Source organism: Papaver somniferum, chromosome 6, assembly GCF_003573695.1.
Source record: "Papaver somniferum cultivar HN1 chromosome 6, ASM357369v1, whole genome shotgun sequence".
NCBI lineage: Eukaryota > Viridiplantae > Streptophyta > Magnoliopsida > Ranunculales > Papaveraceae > Papaver > Papaver somniferum.
In genome coordinates, this window is record NC_039363.1 from 93,893,873 (window position 1) to 93,915,916 (window position 22,044).

Below are 22,044 nucleotides of genomic sequence, written 5' to 3' on the forward strand. Positions count from 1 at the left end.
TCCACCATTGAATACTACACTAGAGCTGCTTACTCATTCACTTGTCAAGCACCATTAACCTTTTCTTTTATACCAAGAGTTCTTGAAGTATAAAACAAGTGCTTTTGCTTGATATAGAAAAGTTTAACAACATATGTCCATATATGTTTTTAGTTCTACAAGTAAAATATTGAGTTCAACAGCTTCAATCCTAACACTTTACTCCTCTTTGTCAAAAAGCTAAGGTTTTGTTGTTTTATGCAGTCCCTCCACTTCAGAGCCAATGAAACTGATGATAATTAATGGGGCGGTGTTCGTGATATTTTATTTTTATGGTCCCTTTTAGCAGCATGTCTTTGAAATTTCAAACACACATAAAAAAATATACTGCAGCAGCCACACAACAAGGAGGAGGTCCGTTTTTATACAGTTTTGCATCAAGCACGTGTCGATTCATCTAATTTCTAAAGAATGTATGTAGCATTTTCTTTTGGTAATAACCATTTGGGTGGACTCGAGAGATATCACACAATGACTTCAAAAACAATAGAAAAATTATTTCTCTCACAAGCAAAATTTGTTTGTAACCCCATACTGAAGCAAGTTGAAGTGTGAGCTGAACTGAACTGGTTCATTCGTAGGGACAACTATGGTGTGGTGTGTTTTCTAAAGAAAGGGACTCTAGCTACAGGGCTGCTTATTTTAGGGGACTGGGGGTCTCCTCTTGGGATGTCGGGAGGAAAACATAATAATAATAATAATAATAATAATAAATAATAATAATAATAATAATAATAATGCATTGAATTATTGGGTTTAGAGGGGAGATTTATATTCGGGAGTCCTTAATTAATTTTGGAGATAAGGAAGATAAGGGTAAGTACGTAGTAAGAGTACATAGGATGAGTTATATGTTACAGTGTAGAATTGGAAATGAAATGATGTTCTAAAACAGCAGCAGCAGCAGCAAACTGATGCTGATAGATGATAATCATCATGCATGTACACAAACTCTATTCTCTTTACTTGGTAGTTCGGTTTTAATGTGAAAGAATAAACTCCAGTTACTCCAAATTCTAGTACATTAATTAACTAGTTGGGTGCCCCTGTTAAACTGACAGACCTTAGGACGATGATAATGATGATGATAAGATGCATGTGTGCATGATCTGAATCTGTCAATGTTACAAACAGTAAAAAGAAAAGTGTACTTAAGATTACTTACTATAATTTAAACCTACATATAAAGTGTTAAAGGAAAGTTTTGTTGCCATTTTTTATTTATATAATTACCCCACAAAGGAAGAAAAAAGAAGCACCACCACCCGCAAGTTGCAATTCATACAGTAGTCTACACCGAGAGATGGATAGTGAAAGACGATAAGAATGGAGATAGAAAGTATATGATGCTGGAGATGGTGGTATGTGTTATTTTCAAAGCATGAGCAGTGGTTATGTGCATATCAATATGAGGAATTGTAGCATGAAGAAGACTGTGTTGAGTGTGGGGTGGTAAGGGGGTAAGAGAGAGTGCCCCCTACTTTTGTCATCCTTAGAAGCAGACAGAAGTAATTATAGCTGGATTTTTTTTGTTTCTTCAATTCGAATCAGGGGACCCCTATACTACCCTACCCCCCCAAAGGACCCAACCCCTTCTCCTTCCAATTATTCCATCACCCCCCTCTCCATCTCCTCTGCCACTAATACTGTTTGCTATAACTTGATGAAATTGTGCCCACCTCCATAATTATTGTTATTCTTTTGCTATAGTACTACTGTTTTTTACATGCTTAGTACATTCTACAAGGACATTATAAGCATCTCTGTCTTTTGAAAATTCTCCCAAAATGCTTTATGTTACTCGGAAGATATTTACTTGGTATGCAAGATTTACTGGCCTCAGTTTCAGCAGTTTTTACTCTCCGGCAAAGTTTTCTTTTGCTTTAAATTTTCAGGCAACTTTTGGTATAGTTTTAAATAGAAAAGAAACACCAAGGAAAAGATAGGAGATACTTCCTATACTCGCCTTAAAACAACCGACAGCTTACCCTTTTCCAAGATCTCTCTCTAGTGTCTCTACTATCCATCTTCTTCTGCAAAGTGTACACCAACTTGTAATAAGATAAAAAATTTATCCTCTTTTTTCTATATATTCAAACATTAATAACATTAACACCCCAAAATTAACAGAAAGTGGAAAAAAAAAAAATGTTCCCTAATGGATCACCTCCTCCTCCCTCTCATCTACACCCTACATTACATTTTTTTTTCTTCTTTTTTTTTCCTCTCCACAATAATCTTCTCATCATCACCATCTCAAGTGAAAACAAGAAAGAAAAAGAAAAAAAAATGTATTATTATTTGAATATGGATGTACTAGAAATGAGTGGGTCTGTTTCAAGTGATGATGACTGCTGCTGCTTCACTTGATCATCCTCATCATCTGTTACACACAAAACTTGTTCCAAATTAACCACCTTTTTGTTAACAACTTCTTTGGTAGAAGATGAATCATATGTTAATTCCTTTGCTCTTTGTACTTGGACACTCCAATCAGTTGTTAATAAAACATACAGCATTAGCAGTGCACATGAGCCTTGAGCTGCTAACAATCCAAGCCAAAGTCCTGTAAAACCCATCTTGATGACAAACCCCATGACAATTGCAACTGGCATTCCTATTAGATAGAACGAGCTCAAGTTTATATTTGCTCCAGTACTTGGTCTTGCACTTCCCCGTAAAACACCGCAACCGGTTGTTTGCGGACAATTTCCAAGCTCGCAGAGTCCGACAATTGGCAAAGCCATTGCTGTGATTTCAAGAATTTCGGCGTCGTTCGTGAATAATCTTCCCCATTGGTGTCTCATCAGGACTGTAAATGTCATGGCTCCGAGGCCTAATACAACTGCACAAGCTAAAGATACGATCATGGAGATACGGGCTTTACCGGGTCGGTTCGCACCTAATTCATTCCCGACCCGAGTTGATACTCCGAGACTTAAAGCCGATGGAAAGACATAAACTAGAGAAGTTGTTTGAATTAGAATTCCCATGGAAGAAATGGTGGCCTTGGGATTAACTAGTAACCCACATAGCAGTATCATGAATTCATACCACCACCATTCTAGACACACTGAAATGCAAGTTGGAATGGCTAAGCTAAGTAATGAAGACCAACCTCTTAGACAATCCATACTAGGAGCAACCCATGAATCTTTATACACACCAGAGAAGAATATAAAGGCAGCCAATAAGATGAAAAGGTTGAGATTAGTCCAAACCATGGCTAGTGCAACACCTGCAATACCCATCTTGAGATGAATGACTAGTAGATAATTCAGAGGGATATGGATGATAACAGAGATGGCTGAACAGAAAGATATTGGTAATGTGATGCTTTGAGTTCTGAGATAGATTCTAAGAGGATGGAGAAGAGATAGAAAGAATAAGTCAGGAATGGAGAAAAGTATAAAGACATGAGCCACTGATGAGATCTCTTCATCTTGTCCACACCATAAGAGAATCCTCTTCATGTTAACCCACATGAATGAAATGGGTATGGATGTAGTGAGTAGTAGCAGAACTGTTCTCTGTGAAGTTAAACCTAAAATCTTCTTCTGTTTGGCACCAAATGCTTGACCACAAATGGGTTCCATTCCCATGGCTAAACCAGAAATGACTGAATAACCAGTGATATTAGCAAACCCAATTGCTAATGATCCTCCAGCCAGTTCAAGTTCACCTAGATAGCCTAAGAAAAGCATGGAGATCATTGCTCTTGAATATAAAAGTAGACCAGTTAAAGCTGTTGGACCTGAAATCTTTCCAATAGCTTTGATCTCTTCCACAACCTGAAACAACACAAAAACATAATTCAGCAAAATGACGAAATTTCTGTACAAAAAAACTAAATGCATTTGTAATGATCATCAAGTACTAGGAATATATCTGATCATTCTCTTTTAATTACCTCAGTGGGAGTTGGCAATCTATGAAGTTCTGCATCATCTTGTTCATAGTCAGAAGAATTACGGACAGGAAGAAGATCCATGGTTTTGTGATTATTATTACTCATGAGAAGAGTTTTTTTATTAGGAGGTAGATATGAAGAAGGAGAAGATGGTTTTGAATTACACATACTCTCAGCAGGTCTCTCTATATGTAATCCTTCAGGGTTCTTATAATTACTCACTCTGGGAAATAATAAACACAAGAAGAAGAATAAGAACAATAACTCTGATCAGAAGAGACTGAATGAATTAATTTGTTGTGTTTAGAGTATTTGGAAAAAAATTTACTTGATGATATGAATATGGAAGAGATAGAAGAAGTGAATGGGCTATATATATACATGAAATGAGTGGGGTTTTTGCTTTGCAATTCTGCACAGCAGCAACAGGTGTCAAGATTTCATGAAAGAATCACAAAAAGCGGCTAAAAATGTTTTTGGTTTCTTCAAACTAGTACCACACTGTGCATTCAAGAAGAGGGAGCTTAATTGGAAGGGAAATTATGAGTGGGGGCCTCTATCACTCCAGCTATCTAAAAAAAAAGTTGCTCTTGGGGTGTTTCAGTACAACTCACTCTCTATTTAGAGATGATGATGATCATCATCAATGAAGACTAGTGCAAAGAGAAGAATTGGGATGATGTTGTTGGATTAGACAGTTTTTGTGTTGACTGAGCAACTACTGATTAGTTAGAAGAACAAGGAAGGAAGAATGAACAAGTAGTAGAAGAAGATTGATTTTCTTGCATTAGTGTTTGTTTCAATGTGGAATTTTTTTGGATGATATGTCTGTCTGAATCCTTATCTTCAATTGAAACTGGGGGATGTGATGGTTCCAATTGTTTTTTACCGCCCCATATAATCAGTTTTTATTTTTTTCTTTCTATGTTTCTGTGTCTGTGGGTGGTAAAGGATTTTGGATTTGTTTTTGGTTATGATAATTATTGATGATGATAATTTGTTGATTATTGGATCATTTTTTTCCCCTTCCTATGTTCTAACTCTATTTGTGTTCAAGTTCAAGTAAACTCTTTAGTAGGCTTTGTGTTTATAGATTAGATTGTGTTTTAGATTTTTTGAGATTAATATAAGTCATCCCATAATGCTTAATTTTGATTGGTACTTGTTAGATTTTCATATAATTGAATTGAAACAATAATTTATGGCACCCAATCTAAGTTGCATATCATTGAGTTGTCAGGCATTCACCCAAACAGGTTGTCCATCGAACAAATGCATCCCGGTGCAATGGATGCTACTATATGGCTCTATTTTAACACTAATCACCATCATTATAATGTGTGTGCTTCTCCTCTCTTTCATGTGTATATATAAGACAAGTGATTACTGATTCTGTTTTAAATGTTTTACTTTTTTTTTTTCCTCCTTGATGAAAAATCTCAGTTTGTTTTTAACCTTTTATCAGTTGTCTGCTGCTGCATAGTTTGTGTTTTGTGTGACGGATACATTCTATTGTTACCTACTTACCATGCATGTATTGTATTGTCATTTACACACACAACAATACTTGCTGCTTAATTATTCCAATTTCCAACTCATGCTTGCTGTAAATTAACATAATAAGATACATTGAAAGTGTGTCAGGTTTCAAAGAATATTTCCAACAATATCTTTCAGTTTTCAAATTTCTAATCTAATTATACAAAATGATTTCTATGTAAAAACTGGAAATTCTTAGAGTTTTATGCGTTCGATTCAATGTTTCCAATCTAAATTGGCAAGGCAATGAAGATAATAAAAAGATAAATCAGTTTCTTGCAAGTGACATACAGCTTTTCTTGTTTGTTCTGTAAAATTTAGGTGCTGACGAGTTTTAAACTCACGTCATTTTTTCAACGCCTATTATTCAAATTTCACCTCCATTCTTTTGTGCACGTTCGATTTGTTTTTCAATCATTTTGCTTTCCCTCGTTTTTCTCTTTTTTATTTCTAAATTTATTATTAATTGATATTAGATGAATATATATAAATGTGTGGTTGATAGTGAGGTGGCATCTTGTTCTTTTTGACCCTTATCATACCAAATGTATACTAGAAATGGTTCCTATATATGGCCCCTTGGCCTCTGCCACTAATCAAATTCTTTGTATTACAGAAGGTTTTTCCATATACAAAAGAAAATAATGGGAGCCAAATTCGAACCAAATTCGAGGTCCTACTGTTTTCCAAATTTTTGTCAAATTAGCAAAAAAATCATACATGGACCTGCAATTTTGCTTTTGTGAAAGGGTGTGTGGGTCGGTCTATTGCCCGTACATTCAGTAGTTCTTCTTCCTTGCTTTTCTTTTTGCAGAATGAATATTGACAGCATTGCCAATACCATTACCATCTAAGGCAATGTGTAGTAATTGCATGGGGGCAGCATGGTGGAGTGGACTCTTGAAAATTGAAATCCCAAGCTAAGAACAAATGCTTGAGATAATATATTTTTTGGGGGAGTTTTAATTCAACCCTTAGTTAAATTGCATTATCATTGGATTATGGATTAGGGAATAATCACACTTTGCAATTTTGGTCATGCATTAATACAACTTACAATTGGTTAATTTGTTTCAATTGTCCATTTCATTGTTATGTTGACATTCTCTTCTAGATTATTATTGTAATCTTTCGCAAAATCAGAGGACAAAACCGAAGCCAAGTATGGATAAGTAGGTACAACTACCACTTCTGCTTGCCAACTGGCTCGCAGCTTGTATTTTTTGTTCATTGTTTGCTCATAAATAGTAAGAATTTATTGGGCTTCCTGGCTCCTCCTTAGCCAAAGGGTTACAGGTAAGAAATTTCAAATTTCAAGATTTCAAATTTTAGAAATTAAATTCTAACAACCAATAGGGGAAATAAAAAAGATTCTGTGATGAGATTAGAAAGAAAGAAAAAAAGATCATTTCTTCTTTTCAAATGAGTCCAAAAATGGTGTTTGGACATTAATAAAAATCAATCAAAAACCTAATTTTGAGTCCACACATAAAACTACTTTGATGAATTGACTGTTAGTGACGATGATGCAGTTACTGCGAAGACTCTCTATCACGTGTGCATATGAATTTGTCAGGCAGGCAACAATAAAACTGATACATGTGCACAGAGCCACAGGGCATAGTGCATATACATACACTTGACACACTACTACTTGCATTCTCTTGAAACTCACTTACTCACTCACCCCATGCATGTGATGATCATCAACTCTTTTGATCTCTAGCTTCTCGTGTGTGTGTGTGTCCATTACTTATTTGGACTTACACGGGCACATAATTTTGCTGCATCCACTATTACTACTGAAACTCTAGCTAGCACTATGCCAATCTCCCATTTGTTTGTCTGCCAAAATCTCTGACCGACCGATAAGACATGGAACACACCACACAACCCTGTTTCTGGTCTAGTCTCATTCATTCATTTATTTTTTGTTTCTCTTTTTTAAGACCCCTCCACAAATTACTCAACCATTTGGATTTGGATACGATTCATTCCATGATACACACACATTTGTTTATAAGGTTATCCGTTTCCAAGATTATATATCATCAACTAGTTTGTGAATCACTTGTTTTCTCTATTTTGTCTAGCTTCAAATTTTCACAATATCCCTTCCCCAAGCTTATGTGAAAGCAGTTTGCTCTTTATCTTCGGGAAATATCTTTTTCTGGATGAGATTTTTCCAGCACAAATGCATGAAATTTTGCATGAGTGGCCGTTATTTTCTATCTAGTGGAGTTCAATTGAAGTGTGTTATGTATGCGCTCACTGTCGCAGAACATGGCCATGAGCCTTAAAATGACCGTTTGTCAAATCTTGCTTCCAGCTATTGATCTTGCCACAGTTTCAAAACTGATGACAAAGTTGACACTATATTCTTAGTTATATCTAGTCACCAAATAAAAATCCCTTAAACGTGATTTGTTAGACTTGATAATGATGCCAATTTGTTGGATTTTTAGGGTATCAAATCACTAGATTTCAAATAACCCCATAAAATTCATCATAAGCATTGCAGATTTGCAGTTGTCAGTGAAACAGTGATTCTGTCACCCCACTGAGTAAATATAATCTGAACATTTTCAAGGGTATGGTTTTTGAGCTGTGTATGAATAGGACCACAGTGGGGGAGTAATAATGATAGATGAAAATGGTAGTGCTAAGAACCGGCAGCCGGAAGGAAGGAAACATTGATAGACAAGGAGACAACTACGTGCATAATTTGCAGCCAGCCATTCAAATCTCTTATCATTACAAAGGCAAAAACTGTGAACACTCACACGCACTCACCTCTGCTATCACACTTATTGTTTTTGCAAGAACAGTGCCCCCACCACACTCTCGATTCTTTCTTTTTAACAGTCTGAGCAACTACAAGAATCAGTTTCTATTTTGTTTCAAAAGAATAGAAAAATAAATACAATCCATGATTCATCATCTACTCAGTCCTCGTGTGGGATGTCAGAAACTCCTGTCTGTCTCCAGCAATATACACCTCTTCTTCTGCTGCTGCTGCTCTATCTTTCTCTACAGATTACCATATGTGTTCTATCTACAAAAACAAGAAAAGGTTAATACACAAATAGTTTTCACAAAAACAAGAGTTTTATCTCATTTGGGTCTATGTGGGTTTCTCTCAAGTATAGACTGATTATGGAGATAGAATCATGTCACTACACATTGCTCTATGTCAATAATTGAGCACCTTTGCTATCCACATATGCATCATCGGCATTTCTAGCTGCTACTACTACTGCACAACAGCTTATCCAAAAACAATGGGAAAGGAAACATGAATGATCCTTATTCACCCGGAAAAGAAAAGCTGGAAATTTACTCCAAGTAAAAAGAATCCTACTGGATTCCTTTTTTCTTTTCTTTTGAAATAAAACTTTTGGCAAGGAATCGAAAGTGTTTCAAAAAATAGAAAAGAAAAATAAAAGAAATGAAAATTCCCAAGGAACAACTATGAGAAAATTGATTACAATGTGCTAAGTGGGATTAAAGTGTTTTATTCCATAAACCATTTATCTGAGAATTAGAAAAGATTCTATGTTATTATCATTATTTAACTAAAAAGAGTCGTATAATAAGAAGGAAAGATGCTCATAATAGAATTTTACTCTATCCCTGTGATGAGACGTCAAGCAATCGTTTCTTCTCTTTCTTGCTAACTTCCCTTCTTTTTAACTTTTAGCAATTTACCTTTCATAATAGCGTTTCTGATAAAACTCTTGAAGACATGCAATTGAAAAAACAATAAATATCTGCTATCAAGTTTTGCTACTAAAAACAAATTATGAGGAATTAAAGGCAAACAACATGATATTCTTTGAAAGATAAATGCAATAAACTTCAGAATTTGTGCCAATATTCTGAAGTAACAAGCATGAAAGAAAAAGAAAACGAATAATAATTATAATAATGAAGAGAAAAAACCTTTCAAGAAATCAAATAGACAATCAAATATGTCTTCATCAACAAAAGGTTTCAATACGAATATTTCATATATTCTGCCACCTAAAATACTCGCACTATAATGCTTAACCCATGATATGCATGACAGAATGTGTGATTCTTCAGTATCAGCATTGTAGACAAACAGACGGACTAAATTTTTGTAAGAAGGAATAACTCTAACTACCGGTTAATGAATGATTAGACATGCTCCTACTCATCACTCAATTCAACCATGTAACATGAAAAACTATACATCAACTATACATCCAACTAACACGATAAATGTACCCTTGGTCATATTCCAGTTATCCCCTCATCAAAAATTTCCAATCTCTATACCTGTCCCTTTCAAGGAGAGTTAAGCTCATTCAACTTTAACATGGTATCAGGGACGGTGTGTCAGTGATGGGTAGGTTTATCTTTTTGTTTGTTGTCCCTAAAGCAAAGGAAACGGCTACATTTGCAGGCATACTTTGCCTTAGCTAGCGTACAGGGAGAGTGCTGTGCGGCAAAAGTCCTAGTGGAAGGAGGGTAACAGAATAGTACTCCTCCCAATATGTGCAGAGTACAAGCTGGACCCCGGTTTAGATTTCTGAGATAAAATCATCACCTCCAGTAGCGTGCATACTTGGCCTAAACTAAAGCAAAGGGGAGAGTACCAAGCGGCTGAAGCCCCAGTCGAAGGAGGGTTTAAGTAAAACAGATTAGTCCATCACGCCTTTGTACTCGATTTATGCGGTGTATGAGTTGGAACCATTCGACAGATCTGAGGTAACCAGTCTACCGCCAACCCCCTCCCCACCCCATCCCACACACACACAAGGATGTCTGACGTAAAATCATCTCATACCCCCATTAAAATGAGAGTAATCCAACTTGTCATTAAGCTAGCTAACAACAACAAACGAGAAACCTGAAACTAAGTTTATAAAAATAAAGTGCTTCTTCAATCCCAGATCAACCGAACAGAATGAAAAGATAAATGCATTACACATGTTTAAGGAGAAGCGTGAAAGAAAGGGACAAGATTCCTTGGACGAACAAATGAAACAAAACTGTTTATAGATCTCTATAACGCATTATTCAACTAGCTATATTGATGAAAACAGCTATAAAATTCAAATAATATACATTACCTTATAGGATGGTCCAACTGCTCAGTATGTCATTTGATAAGAGAAGGCTGGTTCTCTCCTGTAATAAGCAATTGCACCAGCTCTTGCCACGCCATGAACCTATACATCAAATCACATTATTTTTCATAAGCTACAACTAGAGCCATTCAGTAGTCAATGAATTTGAAAGAGTAAAAGCTCTTTCACTTTATTCTCCCAAATCCTAAATACACCGAATGGGGTAAAATCAGTGGTCGTACCTTGTCATATCATGAATAACAGGGGTATATTCAAATCAAAAACAAAAAGGAAGGCAACTGAGTGAGACATATACACCAATAACAAAATAAATTGTTAATGTAAGGATTATGATCCAATGTCTTGAGATAGCTTTCCATATACATAGTAACATGTATGTTACCACTGGTGAACCCACCAACAAAAGCCTGATTCGCCGCTTTTAAATCACTAGAGGTGAACATATCGTCTACCTCAAATAATTGGTTTCAAAGGAAATGTTAAGATGTGCTAAGAGTTTGTGGGGTAACAGCAATCAGATAAGGTACTGAATCAATGAGAGGATGGACAGGACTATCTGTCTAGGTTTCTGGAATATACAAGTGACGAAGAACTAAACAAATGCAAAGCACAGAGTTCAGGCACGAAACTGTATGATTTGTTGTGTTTTGGCAGCATATTCTTATACAACTTAAACGTAAATGTGGTTGGGTACATACTTCGGCGTCTTCAGTGTAATAAATTAGATTTAAATCTTTAATTATACAGTTCATCACTTTCTAAGTTCCTTTTTATTTTAGTTTTTGTTGCTTGGAAGTTTACCGATAAGAAAAAACTCGGTGAATTCTATAACTTGAGGTATACATGCTAAAGGCTAAGAAGAGATAAGAATATCTGTTATAATAGTTGAAGTTATGACGCAATTTTCTAACGAAAGCTAACTTTAGCATTCCCATTTTGAGCATAAGCTGTTCAAGCAACTAAGTTGTTAAGGGTTCCGTAAGCCACCCTGTCTCTCTGACATACACAAATCCTCATTCGATCTATAATTCTTGCAACAGAAAAATATGATATATCACCTACTATTAAAACAATCAAGAAAGGCTACTTTCACAAGGATAATAAAATCATGTCTTCAAAAGCAATGCAACTTGGGGGGAAATATGGCCTGTCATAATCAAATTAAGGGCCAGATTCGAGTAACATTCATGAAACTACTGTAATTACTTCACATTGTCAAACAATTCCTAGTAAGAGATACACACATCAATCAAAATAAATTCGCAATTATTGACAGGGGAAAAACAAATAAAAACGTGTTAACACTTACAGAGCAGTTCCAAAAGACCAAGAAGAGAGCTTTGCGGCCTCTGCCTCGGATAGAGCAATAGTGACAGGCCTTGTCCTGGAGGCAAGTGAGTCTTCCTCCTGTGTCTAAATGGGCTCAAAACCCCACCAGCATCAAGAAACACCAATATTCGATACATTTTTTTTATATGTTTGACACTCATGTTCTTCAGAGTACATCTATGATAATGGCAACTGTCTCATACTCCGAGAACCAAAATCCTGTAGGAAAGATACTTTTGTCCACAACTGAAAAACCCTCTTCCGAAGAATTGTCAAGTGTTTCATTACAAGACTAAATTGTTTACATGCACATTTTACTTTATTTCCTCTGCTTAAAGCATGCTGCTCTTTCATTTTTGGTTGCAATCGTTTGTGTACAGAAATCATAGTGCAACAAACGCAATTACAATGTATGAACCTAAATCCCAGTACAAAAGAATCAAAAACTCCCATAAGGTATTTTACCTATCTTCATATCTCATTGCCATCGACTGGACTTGGTTCCACAGTTGATTAAGTCTTCCTCCACATCTCTCCCCCATCCCTTTCTGAAGATAAACGACTCTACTGACTGAAGCTGAATCTCAAATCAGACAATTGTTTTTCAAATTAGAAATAACTCCATTGCTGAAATGATATTTAGAACTATAAAGAGTAGAACCTTCAAATGGGGAGGGTGAGAAAAGAAAAAAAAAAACCTAAGGGATTCGGGTGATGATCGAATTGGAGCCGAGATTGGGTATTTAGGGTTAGTAATTGAGAATGAATGATTGAAGGGTTTCTTGTGAGTGAAGATCCTGTGGAGATTTGAATGTCTGAGATGGCTGGCGATTTAGAGAAGATCACATTGCTGTTTGCATATTTGCTCAACACAGTCAAAGGGAACCTAGTCAGTGTTCGAGACTGATCTCGACGGACCTCGGCCCATGACTAAGACGAATCTCTGCCAGGCGAGATGTTTTTGGGGTGGGTGGATAATGTGACGGTGGAGATCTCGCCAAGATGAATTGTTGAGTGTTCAGTATAAAAATTTCACTATAAAATATCAAAACCAATCCGGAAATACTGGATTTTCTTTTACTATATAAGGGTAAAGGCTATATGGGTGTTGATGGTGGTTTTTAATTTAGGGTTAAAATCGTAATCTGATGTGACGTCATTCTGTATATGCGGAGACATGAGTGTCAACCTCTTCACTGGCATATTTATTGAGCCGTTCAATATATTTACATGAAATTTATCAAGACTGGCACATGTAGCAATAATCCCAGATGCTCTGTAAATTTCGGCGTTTGCCTATATTACTTATTAATATGAGACTCACTGAGTACCTTTCTGGTGCTATGTTTCCCGGCAGAACGCTTAATATCGGTATGGCATGACGGATTTGTGTTCACTCGCAGCAGAGTAGCACGGATCTCCAAGTACCAAAGTTAAGTCCCTTGCACAAAATACTCAGTCATAAAGTGCACTGCACTCTGTAAATAAAGAATTTTGTGTCAGCACATAGAATTCAATCAATTTTGTGATAACTCACAAAACTCATGGACCTTAATTTACAAAGTTAGGGTTTCTGCGCCCTGCGCAGTATACCAGACCCCGTCGGTCGAGACTATGCTTAAACAACTAAGCAATTAATCCGTTATGGATTAGTAGGAGCAGGGTCCTACCCAAAATCAGAATACAAAGAATAACGGAGTCACGCCATAGGCTAGCCAGCGCCGCTTGGCCACGCCCCATGCTACTCAACCGGCCCTTATTCCTTTATTGACCAATCATGTCGTATTAAATCTGCCACGCGCACCAAAAGGGTAGCCTCGCCCGTGCTTGGCCAGCCCCCTACTTTCAGTGACCAATCAGGTTTCTCTAAACCTGCCACAGAGAGTTGGAAATTGTGTCAAGAGGTCTCCATACAATGTTGGCTTTCCAAAACCGTGCCAACATGCTAACGGCATGCCAAACATGCCAAAACAAGCATGCCAGGCGCACATGCCAAACGCGCCACTTACCGCGACAGCATGCCAAAACTTGTCAACCCACTCTCCGTGCGTGACTAGTTTCACAAAGGACTTCAATTTGGCTAGCCTAAACCCTAGGTGCGGCCATGCTCTAGTGGCGGTGGAAGAAACCCTAATTTCTAATCGTTGCACAAAACTATGCCACCTCGGGGCCGCAACATGCCATATATGCTAATTAGGATTTCGACATGCCAAACCTTAATTTAGGCAAATTTGCTGCGCCAACCGAGCCAAACAATGTTCCACGGAACATGGGGGTCAATGTGGCCATTGAAACTGATGTTGCCACACCATATTTGAGTCTAACACCAACGTGCCAAAATTTCAGTCGCCATGGCTACGCCAGGCGCCACTTGCACCATCGTTGGCATGCACAAACTATGCCAGCCATTCCACCGTGTCACTGGCATGCACGAACTATGGCAACCATGCCGCAATGTCGCTGGATTACACTAAAGGCGCCATTGTGCCACTATCAGGCGCCAACAGAAGGTAGCGATAATCAACGGCTACCCTTCCTCATGAGATACAATCTCATCCATCCAAGTTTTCCACCGAACTGACAGACTTGTGGCAACTTTTAGGCGACCAGCCACCTAAGTCTAGTGTTCATGGCTATGACAGGCGCCACTTGCACCATCGTTCCTATGGCATGCACAAACTATGCCAGCCATTCCATTGTGCCACTGGCATGCACGAACTATGCCAGCCATGCCGCAATGCCGTTGGCATGCACGAACTATGCCAGTCATGCCGAAATGCCGCTGGCATGCACTAAAGGCGCCATTGTGCCACTATCAGGCGCCAACAAAAGGTAGCCATAATCAACGGCTACCCTTCCTCATGAGATGCAATATCAGGCATCCAAGTTCGCCACCAATCTGACAGGCTTGTGGCAAGTTTTGGGCGACCGACCGCCTAAATCTAGTGGCCATGGCTACGCCAGGCGCCACCGTTCCACTGGCATGCACTAGCCATGCCATCCATGCCGCACTTCCACTGACATACACCAAAACAACACTGTGCCATTATCAGGCGCCAACACAAGGTATCCATAATCAACGGCTACCCTTCCTCATGAGATGTAATCTCAGCCATCAAAGTTTGCCACCGAACTGACAAACTTGTGGCAAGTTTTAGGCGACCATCCAAGACGAGCCTAATAGCATCACATGTTATTTTCCTACGGCAAGCCTCTTGATTTTAACTTTCAACATGTAGCAAAGTGCTACATGTTTTCCACGAAAATACTTGAGACATCAAACATGTCACAAACTAGGGGATACTCATCAGGGTATTGGTCTGGCGGTTTACAGCGTACGGCGTGCAATACGCCCGTTACAAGAAATTGTCATAAAGTGGGGCGGTTAGTAATGACAAGAAGTAATGGTGTAAACGGATCCTTCATTATGGAAGCATAATTCCTGACATTACACATTACTCCACTCTTCCACCACTCAATCGTTTTCCACTTCCTACGAGGCCAAGGTACGTTTTATTACGACTTGTATAAATAGGTTTCACCTATTTCCACCAAACAACAAGTTTCGGTCGAAGAACATCACAGTATCCAGAAATCACCTGGTAGCTATCCATTTTGCTAGCCAGTTCTACTTTCTTATACAAGTCATAAACAACCACACCTTCAGGATCAACGATTCTGGTCTCAATAATTTCTTCGCTTCCCTCCCTAAGACCAACCCTTCTCCTTCACTTTGTGACCGAAGCAAGCCTGGAACGACAATTTCTTGGTTTAGGCCAGGATTGTACAGATTGATCTCTCGAATCAAAAGTACTCATGTGCAGTACATTGTTTAGGGTTTAGACTCGTTCCTCATCCACACTCAAGAATTTACCAAAACCAGCAGAAACTGTTTTCACCCTCAAATAATTGGAGACCACAGTGGGAGATTAATCTCTCGATTACAATATAAATTTCCAATTTCCAATTTCATTTTTCAACCCTGGTCTCAAGATGGTAGAACTCAAGTTCGGATCAGCAACAAACCCTGAGAGCACAAGCGCTGGAATCATCCTCGGTATTAGTGCTCCTTCCAGTGGCATTAATACGCCACTTTCCAATACTAGCGGCGCGAAAAAGTTTTCCTTCAGGCGTTACGCCTCCGATCACCAGAGCCAGAGCCGCTGGTGCTACCCCCAACGTTTCTTCAAGTATGACACCTCCAACCGTCACCAGAGCCGCTGCTACTCCACCATCAGGGAGAGAGACTGGAGGAGCCAGAGGAAGCCGATCCTATATTACCATTGCTGATCTGATTAAAATACAAAAGTTCTTGCTAGAGCTCAGACGTACATGGCTTCGACTCAGGAGGAGGTGTTTGTTTTCCTCAAGACACTAACAGAGCGGCTAGCAAAGGAATCACGCCAACCAGAGCCAATGAGGAACACATTCAATTCCCCTGGCGCCGATACCTCAGCAGGGCGTACTTTTACAGATGATGAGACTCGTTCAGGAGCTCCAGCATAGAGGAATCATCCATACAATTTCGTCACACGAGAAGATTTGGAACGACTCCTTCGAAACCGAGACAAAAGCGATTATGCGTGCATGCATCAGCATCAACCACCGTACCCTCCCAAAGTAAAAAGAATCCCTCTTCTGAGGGGGTACTCTTCCCCTCAATTCTCCCTGTATGACGGCACCGGTAATGCGCGTGAACATATCTTTCGATTTTTGGAATCCTTGGGCGAGCACGAATACAATCATGTTCTCCGTTTGAGAGAGTTTTCGAGGTCACTTAGCGAAAGAGCATACACATGGTACAACAACATTGCACCAAACAACATCTCCAACTGGTGTGACATGTTTACAACTTTCTACAAGAAGTACTTCTTTGTGTCTGAGCAAATTATATTCTCAAATTTAGGAAGGATGTTCCAACGAAACAATGAACATCCAAATGATTTTGTCAAAAGGTTCAGAATTCAAGCGTTGGATTGTCACGACCCAAACATGACCGAACAACAATTGGTGGATTCTTGCATCAATGGCATGGTTCCCATCTACCGCGCCTTACTAGAGAATCTGCGATTCCAGACATTCCCTGAACTTCATGAGGCTGCTAAACGGTCGGCCACAACAACACCAACATTGTTGGAAAGAACCAGGACAACCAAAGGTGAAGACACACGAGAAACTCGAGGAAATAGACGCCTCATCAACAAGAAATATAACACTGGCCCCTCTATGAGCGTGGTAGAGGAAGGAGGAAAAAGGAAGGATCCAGCGGCAGAACAACAATCCAAGCGCGCGGCGGCAGCACGTCAGACGGCTCCACCGCGGAAGACTGCAACCAGAGCTCCCGCGCGACACCAAGAAGCCGGAGAAAATACCTTAGATTTCCCGTTCCCAATCGAGGAACTAATCGAACTCCTGGAGGCATGGATCCAAGATAACGCCATCAAACTACCTCATATCAGGCTCCTACCAACCGAGGAGGAAATGGCGAATCCCAAGTGTTGCCGCTACCACAGGTTTGTCCATCACCCGACCAGTGAATGCAATATATTAAAGCATATATTCAAAGAAAAAAGTGGAGGCATGGAACTTCAACTGGGCAACGAGGGAGTTCACAGAGATCCACTTCCAATCAGGAGTTGCATGCTCTCTGGGGACTCTGTTCACGAAACCGTGCAATCCATCATGCAGCATGTGTGCGAAATCCTCTATTTCTCCAAGGCACAGCGTCCATATATATTTGCAGCCCTTAATCGTGTTGTATCGGACAAGCGACTTTTTCTTATTACAGAGGCCACACCAGAATCCCAAGCTCTCTCAGGAAGTTGTGCTGGAAAATACAACTGGGGATTGCTCACCACAGCTTGCTTGAAGAATACCGAGTTTGATAGCATATTGATCGACACAACCTCTAACTTCAACATCATTACCATCAAGATCCTGAGAGCCGCAGGAATTTCGAAACAGGAGGCTACCCACTCCCCAGTCGTGGTCAAGAATTCAGAAGGAGAAGCAATGAATGCGTACGGCTACATTAACCTCGAAATCAAGGTAGGAGATGCTCTAACACTCGGAAAATTCCACATTGTCAAAGAATTCCTAGAATATGACATGATTCTGGGACGCTCATGGGTACATGAAAATAAAGTAAAGATGGGAGTGTCCCCTTTGCCGGTGTCCATACCTGAAAGAATCTCCAACAATCCATCCAGTCCTGGAGATTATCGGTTGCCGCATAAACAACTTTCTCATGTAACCCAACTACCTGGAGGGAACATGCCTACGTTCGTCCGCAGATTCCGAGAAAAAGTAAGTTTTATTGAACAACCCTTTCTGCAATCAACGACTTCTCCTCTCGTCCGGACTTGGGGACTCGATCTGATCCTTAAACCGAGCGCCACTAAGAGATGTGAATGGGTTTCCGGGCCTTTCAAGTGTTTTGTCAAAAATATGGAGGATGTCCTAGACGAGAATAATGGATCCGGAGATCAAATAACCATGAAGCCTCAAAACCCCTTCCAGGTCGGAGATATGGTGGTAAAAATTTCCGTTCAGCCTCTTTCGTCTAAGCCCGCAGACGAACCCTGCCTAGTAGCAGAAGTCATTTCAGGAGGCTACTGCAAGCTCATCAATGCCGACAAGTTGGAAGGTGTTATAATACATGCCCGCTGGCTCAAACCCTTTAAAACTTGAAAGTGTTACACCGCCTCTTGCCTCAAAATTCTCCTTAGTATTTCTTTCAGTAATTTCCCATTTATTCAATATTTGTAATTCCTCCGAAAGTGATTGCACTGCTTGCATTCATGGATAGGGTTTCACTTTTAATTAAAAGCATCTTCCCTTCAAAAATAAGCTTTTTTCCTGGATTATTTCAAGAGAAAAACACCGATTAAATTCAAACCCTCACAAAAACCATTGTCCATCAAATCGAAACCAGAAAAGTCAAACCCTACAAGAAATACCTCATTCGAAAACACCGAAGAAGAGAATATGCAAGAAAGATAATCATCAAGTGGAGGAACATATATCTTCTTCAAGGATATCTAGCTTCAAGTCTCAGCTGACGCTCCTCTATTTCTCGTGGCATGCGATAATTGTGCTACTACAAGGGGGAGACAAGAAACAGGTCGGTCAAACCTTTAACCATTATTATTATTTCCCTTGTTTTGGGTCGTTATGGATAGTGCCGGCACTCAGAGGTGTTAGCTGCGAAAACAACATGCTGGCCAGCACGTGTGGAAATTCCATCCAACTATTTGCGTACGATGTCTTTCCATTTGTTGGATAGTCTAGGAGAACCGAGGAACTTATTTTCGCAAGAGGGGTTTCAGATTCAAAGATTTTATTCAATCATTCAAGACGTGAAACTACAAAAGCTGAATGAAAGAATATTACTTGGCGAAGCCCTAGCTCCGTCATATAAACGAGAAAATAAAAATAAATCCCTGAAAGCATCAAAAACGTCTACACGCCAAGAATAAATAACAAAAGTGAAAAAAAAACAACTAGTCGTCAATGACAAGCAATGACGCTTCCATCAGAGTTTTTTCAAACACTTGCCTCAGCACCCTCTCCGACAGTAAACATTCCATTCAGATGTCGCTTCAGCAGCAACTTCAGCATCCCATCCAGAAATCGTTTCCGCAACAGCTTCAGCATCCCATCCAGAAGTCGTTTCAGAAATAGCTTCAACATCTCATCCAGAAGCCGTTTCAGCAGCAGCTTCATCATCCCATCCAGAAGTCGTTTCAGCAGCAGTCCCGGCATATGTTTCCACAGCTTCTCCAACGGCTTCAACATATGTTTCCACCGCCTCCCCATATGCCTTGACGACATCCTCAACATACGCTCCGACTTCCCCAACAGCAGTTTCAGCATCCACTCAAGAAGTTGTTTCAGTCTCGCAAACTGCATCGACATTTTCCTCAGGAACTTTTCCAACAGCCTCTTGAGGATGCTCCGTCTCGTCCACATCAGGATCAAGGATTACGATACCATTATGGACGGGGTAATTAAATTGGATCTCACTTAGAAGTTTCCTGGATTCATTCCTTCGTCGTTTCACTTGAGAGGAGAATCGCTCAGCCCTGGCACTGGTTTGCGGAGAAACTTCATCACATTGAGACTTCCCGACGCGCTGGGATGCTTCATCATGTCTCCACTTCTCCTCCATGTCCATCGAAGCCATGAAAGCCTGAACACGTACCCGCACAATGCATATATGGGTGAGGGACATGCCTTGTATAATCTCGCCATGCTCACGGAACAAAGAATCGATTTTGTCTAATACCTCCTCATGTGAAGAAAACTTGGGTTTGTCGACTTCAAAAATTTTCTCCGAAGAATCAGAGGTACGGTCATCGCCGGAAGATCCCATTATATGCTACAAAAAAAAATTACATTATGTCTGCATCGGCAATCTACATGATGAAGAAGACAAAATGGAGAACTAAGAGAAGAGACACGAGACGGTACCTGTGAAGAGGATGGACACAATTCTATGATGATCCATATGAACGAAAGGTTCAAGATCGCCTATTATATTGAGCAGATTGATGAAGGCTGGGAAAGAAAACCCTTTTACCATCCGTATATTAAGGCTCCGAACGCGGGATACTAGCTGGATTAGATACATGTCTATACGGGATAATTAGGGTTTGGCATCCAGGTCATCAACCATGCATGCCATTCCTTGACCTAGCTAGCGTCATCTTCTCCGCTTCACAGCCAGCCAAAGTCCATCGCCATCTTCTCCGCTCCAGAACCAGCCAAAGCAGTGCCATCCTCGCCATTCGAAACAACGTCATGGCTCCAGCACTCCGAAGACAAAGCAACACCATCCACCTTCCCTTAGCCAGCTAGCGCCCGTCTGCGGACCAAGTTGCAGTGCCACCTTTGCCGATCAGTAGCCAAAGTTGTTGCGCTGACGCCAACACCCTATGGCCGAGCCAAAGTTATGCAAAGCCGCCAAATGCAAGGATCACAGATTCTTCATGCCTTCTGACAAAGGTTAGCCAAATTTTCCTGACAATCTCTTCATGACTTTTCATTTTGATTTTATCCTTGTCTGTCACCATCTCATGCTTACCCCGCAACAATGACACTGTCACGGGCTAAGCAGGGGACTTAATGTTGATGGTGATTTTTAGCTTAGGGTTAAAATCGTAAAACCTTGCATCTGATGTGACATCACTCTGTAAGGAAGCGGAGACATGAGTGTCAACCTCTTCACTGCATATTTATTGAGCCGTTCAATATATTTACATGAAATTTATCCAGACTTGCGCATGTAGCAACAATCCCAGATGCTCTGTAAATTTCGGCGCCTTGCATATATTGCTTATTAATATGAGACTCACTGAGTACCTTTCATGTGTTATGTTCTCCGGCAAAACCCTTAATATCGGTATGGCATGACGGATTTGTGTTCACTCACAACAGAGTAGCACGGATCTTCGAGTACCAAAGTTAAGGACCTTGCACAAAATACTCAGTCAGAAAGCGCACTGCACTCTGTAAATAAAGAATTTTGTGCCAACACATAGAATTCGATCAATTTTGTGATAACTCACAAAACTCATGAACCTGGCTAATTTACAAAGTTAGGGTTTTTGCGCCCTGCGCAGTATATCAGACCCCGTCGGTCGAGACTATGCTTAAAAAACTAAGAAATTAATCCGTTGTGGATTAGTAGGAGCAGGGTCCTACCCAAAATTAGAATACAAAGAATAACTGAGCCGCGGGGTAGGAGCAACAATAGGCTAGCCAGCGCCGCTTGGCCACACCCTATGCTACTCAACCGACCCTTATTCCTTTATCGACCAATCAGGTCGCATTAAACCTTCCACACGCACCAAAAGGGTAGCCGCGCCCGGCCCCCTACTTTCAGTGACCAATCAGGTTGCTCTAAACCTGCCATAGAGAGGTGGAAATTGTGTCAAGGGGTCTCCATACTAAGTTGGATTTCCAAAACCGTTCCAACATGCTAAAGTCATGCCAAACATGCCAAAACAAGCATGCGAGGCGCACATGCCAAACGTGTTATGAAATTAAGTGTGATTTCCTGTTTTGGGCCTCTTCCATATTGAGATGGGTTTCCTATTCTAGATTTTA

At 39.9% G+C, this 22,044-nt stretch overlaps 1 protein-coding gene and 1 long non-coding RNA gene across 2 annotated transcripts; both read right to left on the reverse strand.

Annotated features, from left to right (window-relative positions):
- Window positions 1-2,091: 2,091 nt before the first annotated feature.
- On the reverse strand, window positions 2,092-4,742 carry LOC113288450 (protein DETOXIFICATION 48-like). Its single transcript, XM_026537489.1, has 2 exons — window positions 3,950-4,742; window positions 2,092-3,830 (listed from the first exon to the last, which is right to left on the reverse strand). The coding sequence occupies exons 1-2, from the start codon at window positions 4,115-4,117 to the stop codon at window positions 2,337-2,339; spliced, it is 1,662 nt and encodes a 553-aa protein (XP_026393274.1). The 5' UTR covers window positions 4,118-4,742; the 3' UTR covers window positions 2,092-2,336.
- A 3,445-nt stretch (window positions 4,743-8,187) lies between these two features.
- On the reverse strand, window positions 8,188-12,824 carry LOC113288451. The gene is made up of 3 exons (XR_003330632.1): window positions 11,915-12,824; window positions 10,588-10,686; window positions 8,188-8,543 (listed from the first exon to the last, which is right to left on the reverse strand). It is a non-coding gene; the product is annotated as an uncharacterized LOC113288451 (long non-coding RNA).
- Between the last annotated feature and the right edge of the window lie 9,220 nt (window positions 12,825-22,044).

Bases quoted from the DNA above. Each gene is read 5' to 3' on its own strand.
- LOC113288450 (XM_026537489.1), bottom strand. From the start codon at position 4,117: ATGTGTAATTCAAAACCATCTTCTCCTTCTTCATATCTACCTCCTAAT. The intron at 3,831-3,949 runs GTAATTAAAAGA...GTGTTGTTTCAG, and splicing joins GATTGCCAACTCCCACTGAG to GTTGTGGAAGAGATCAAAGC.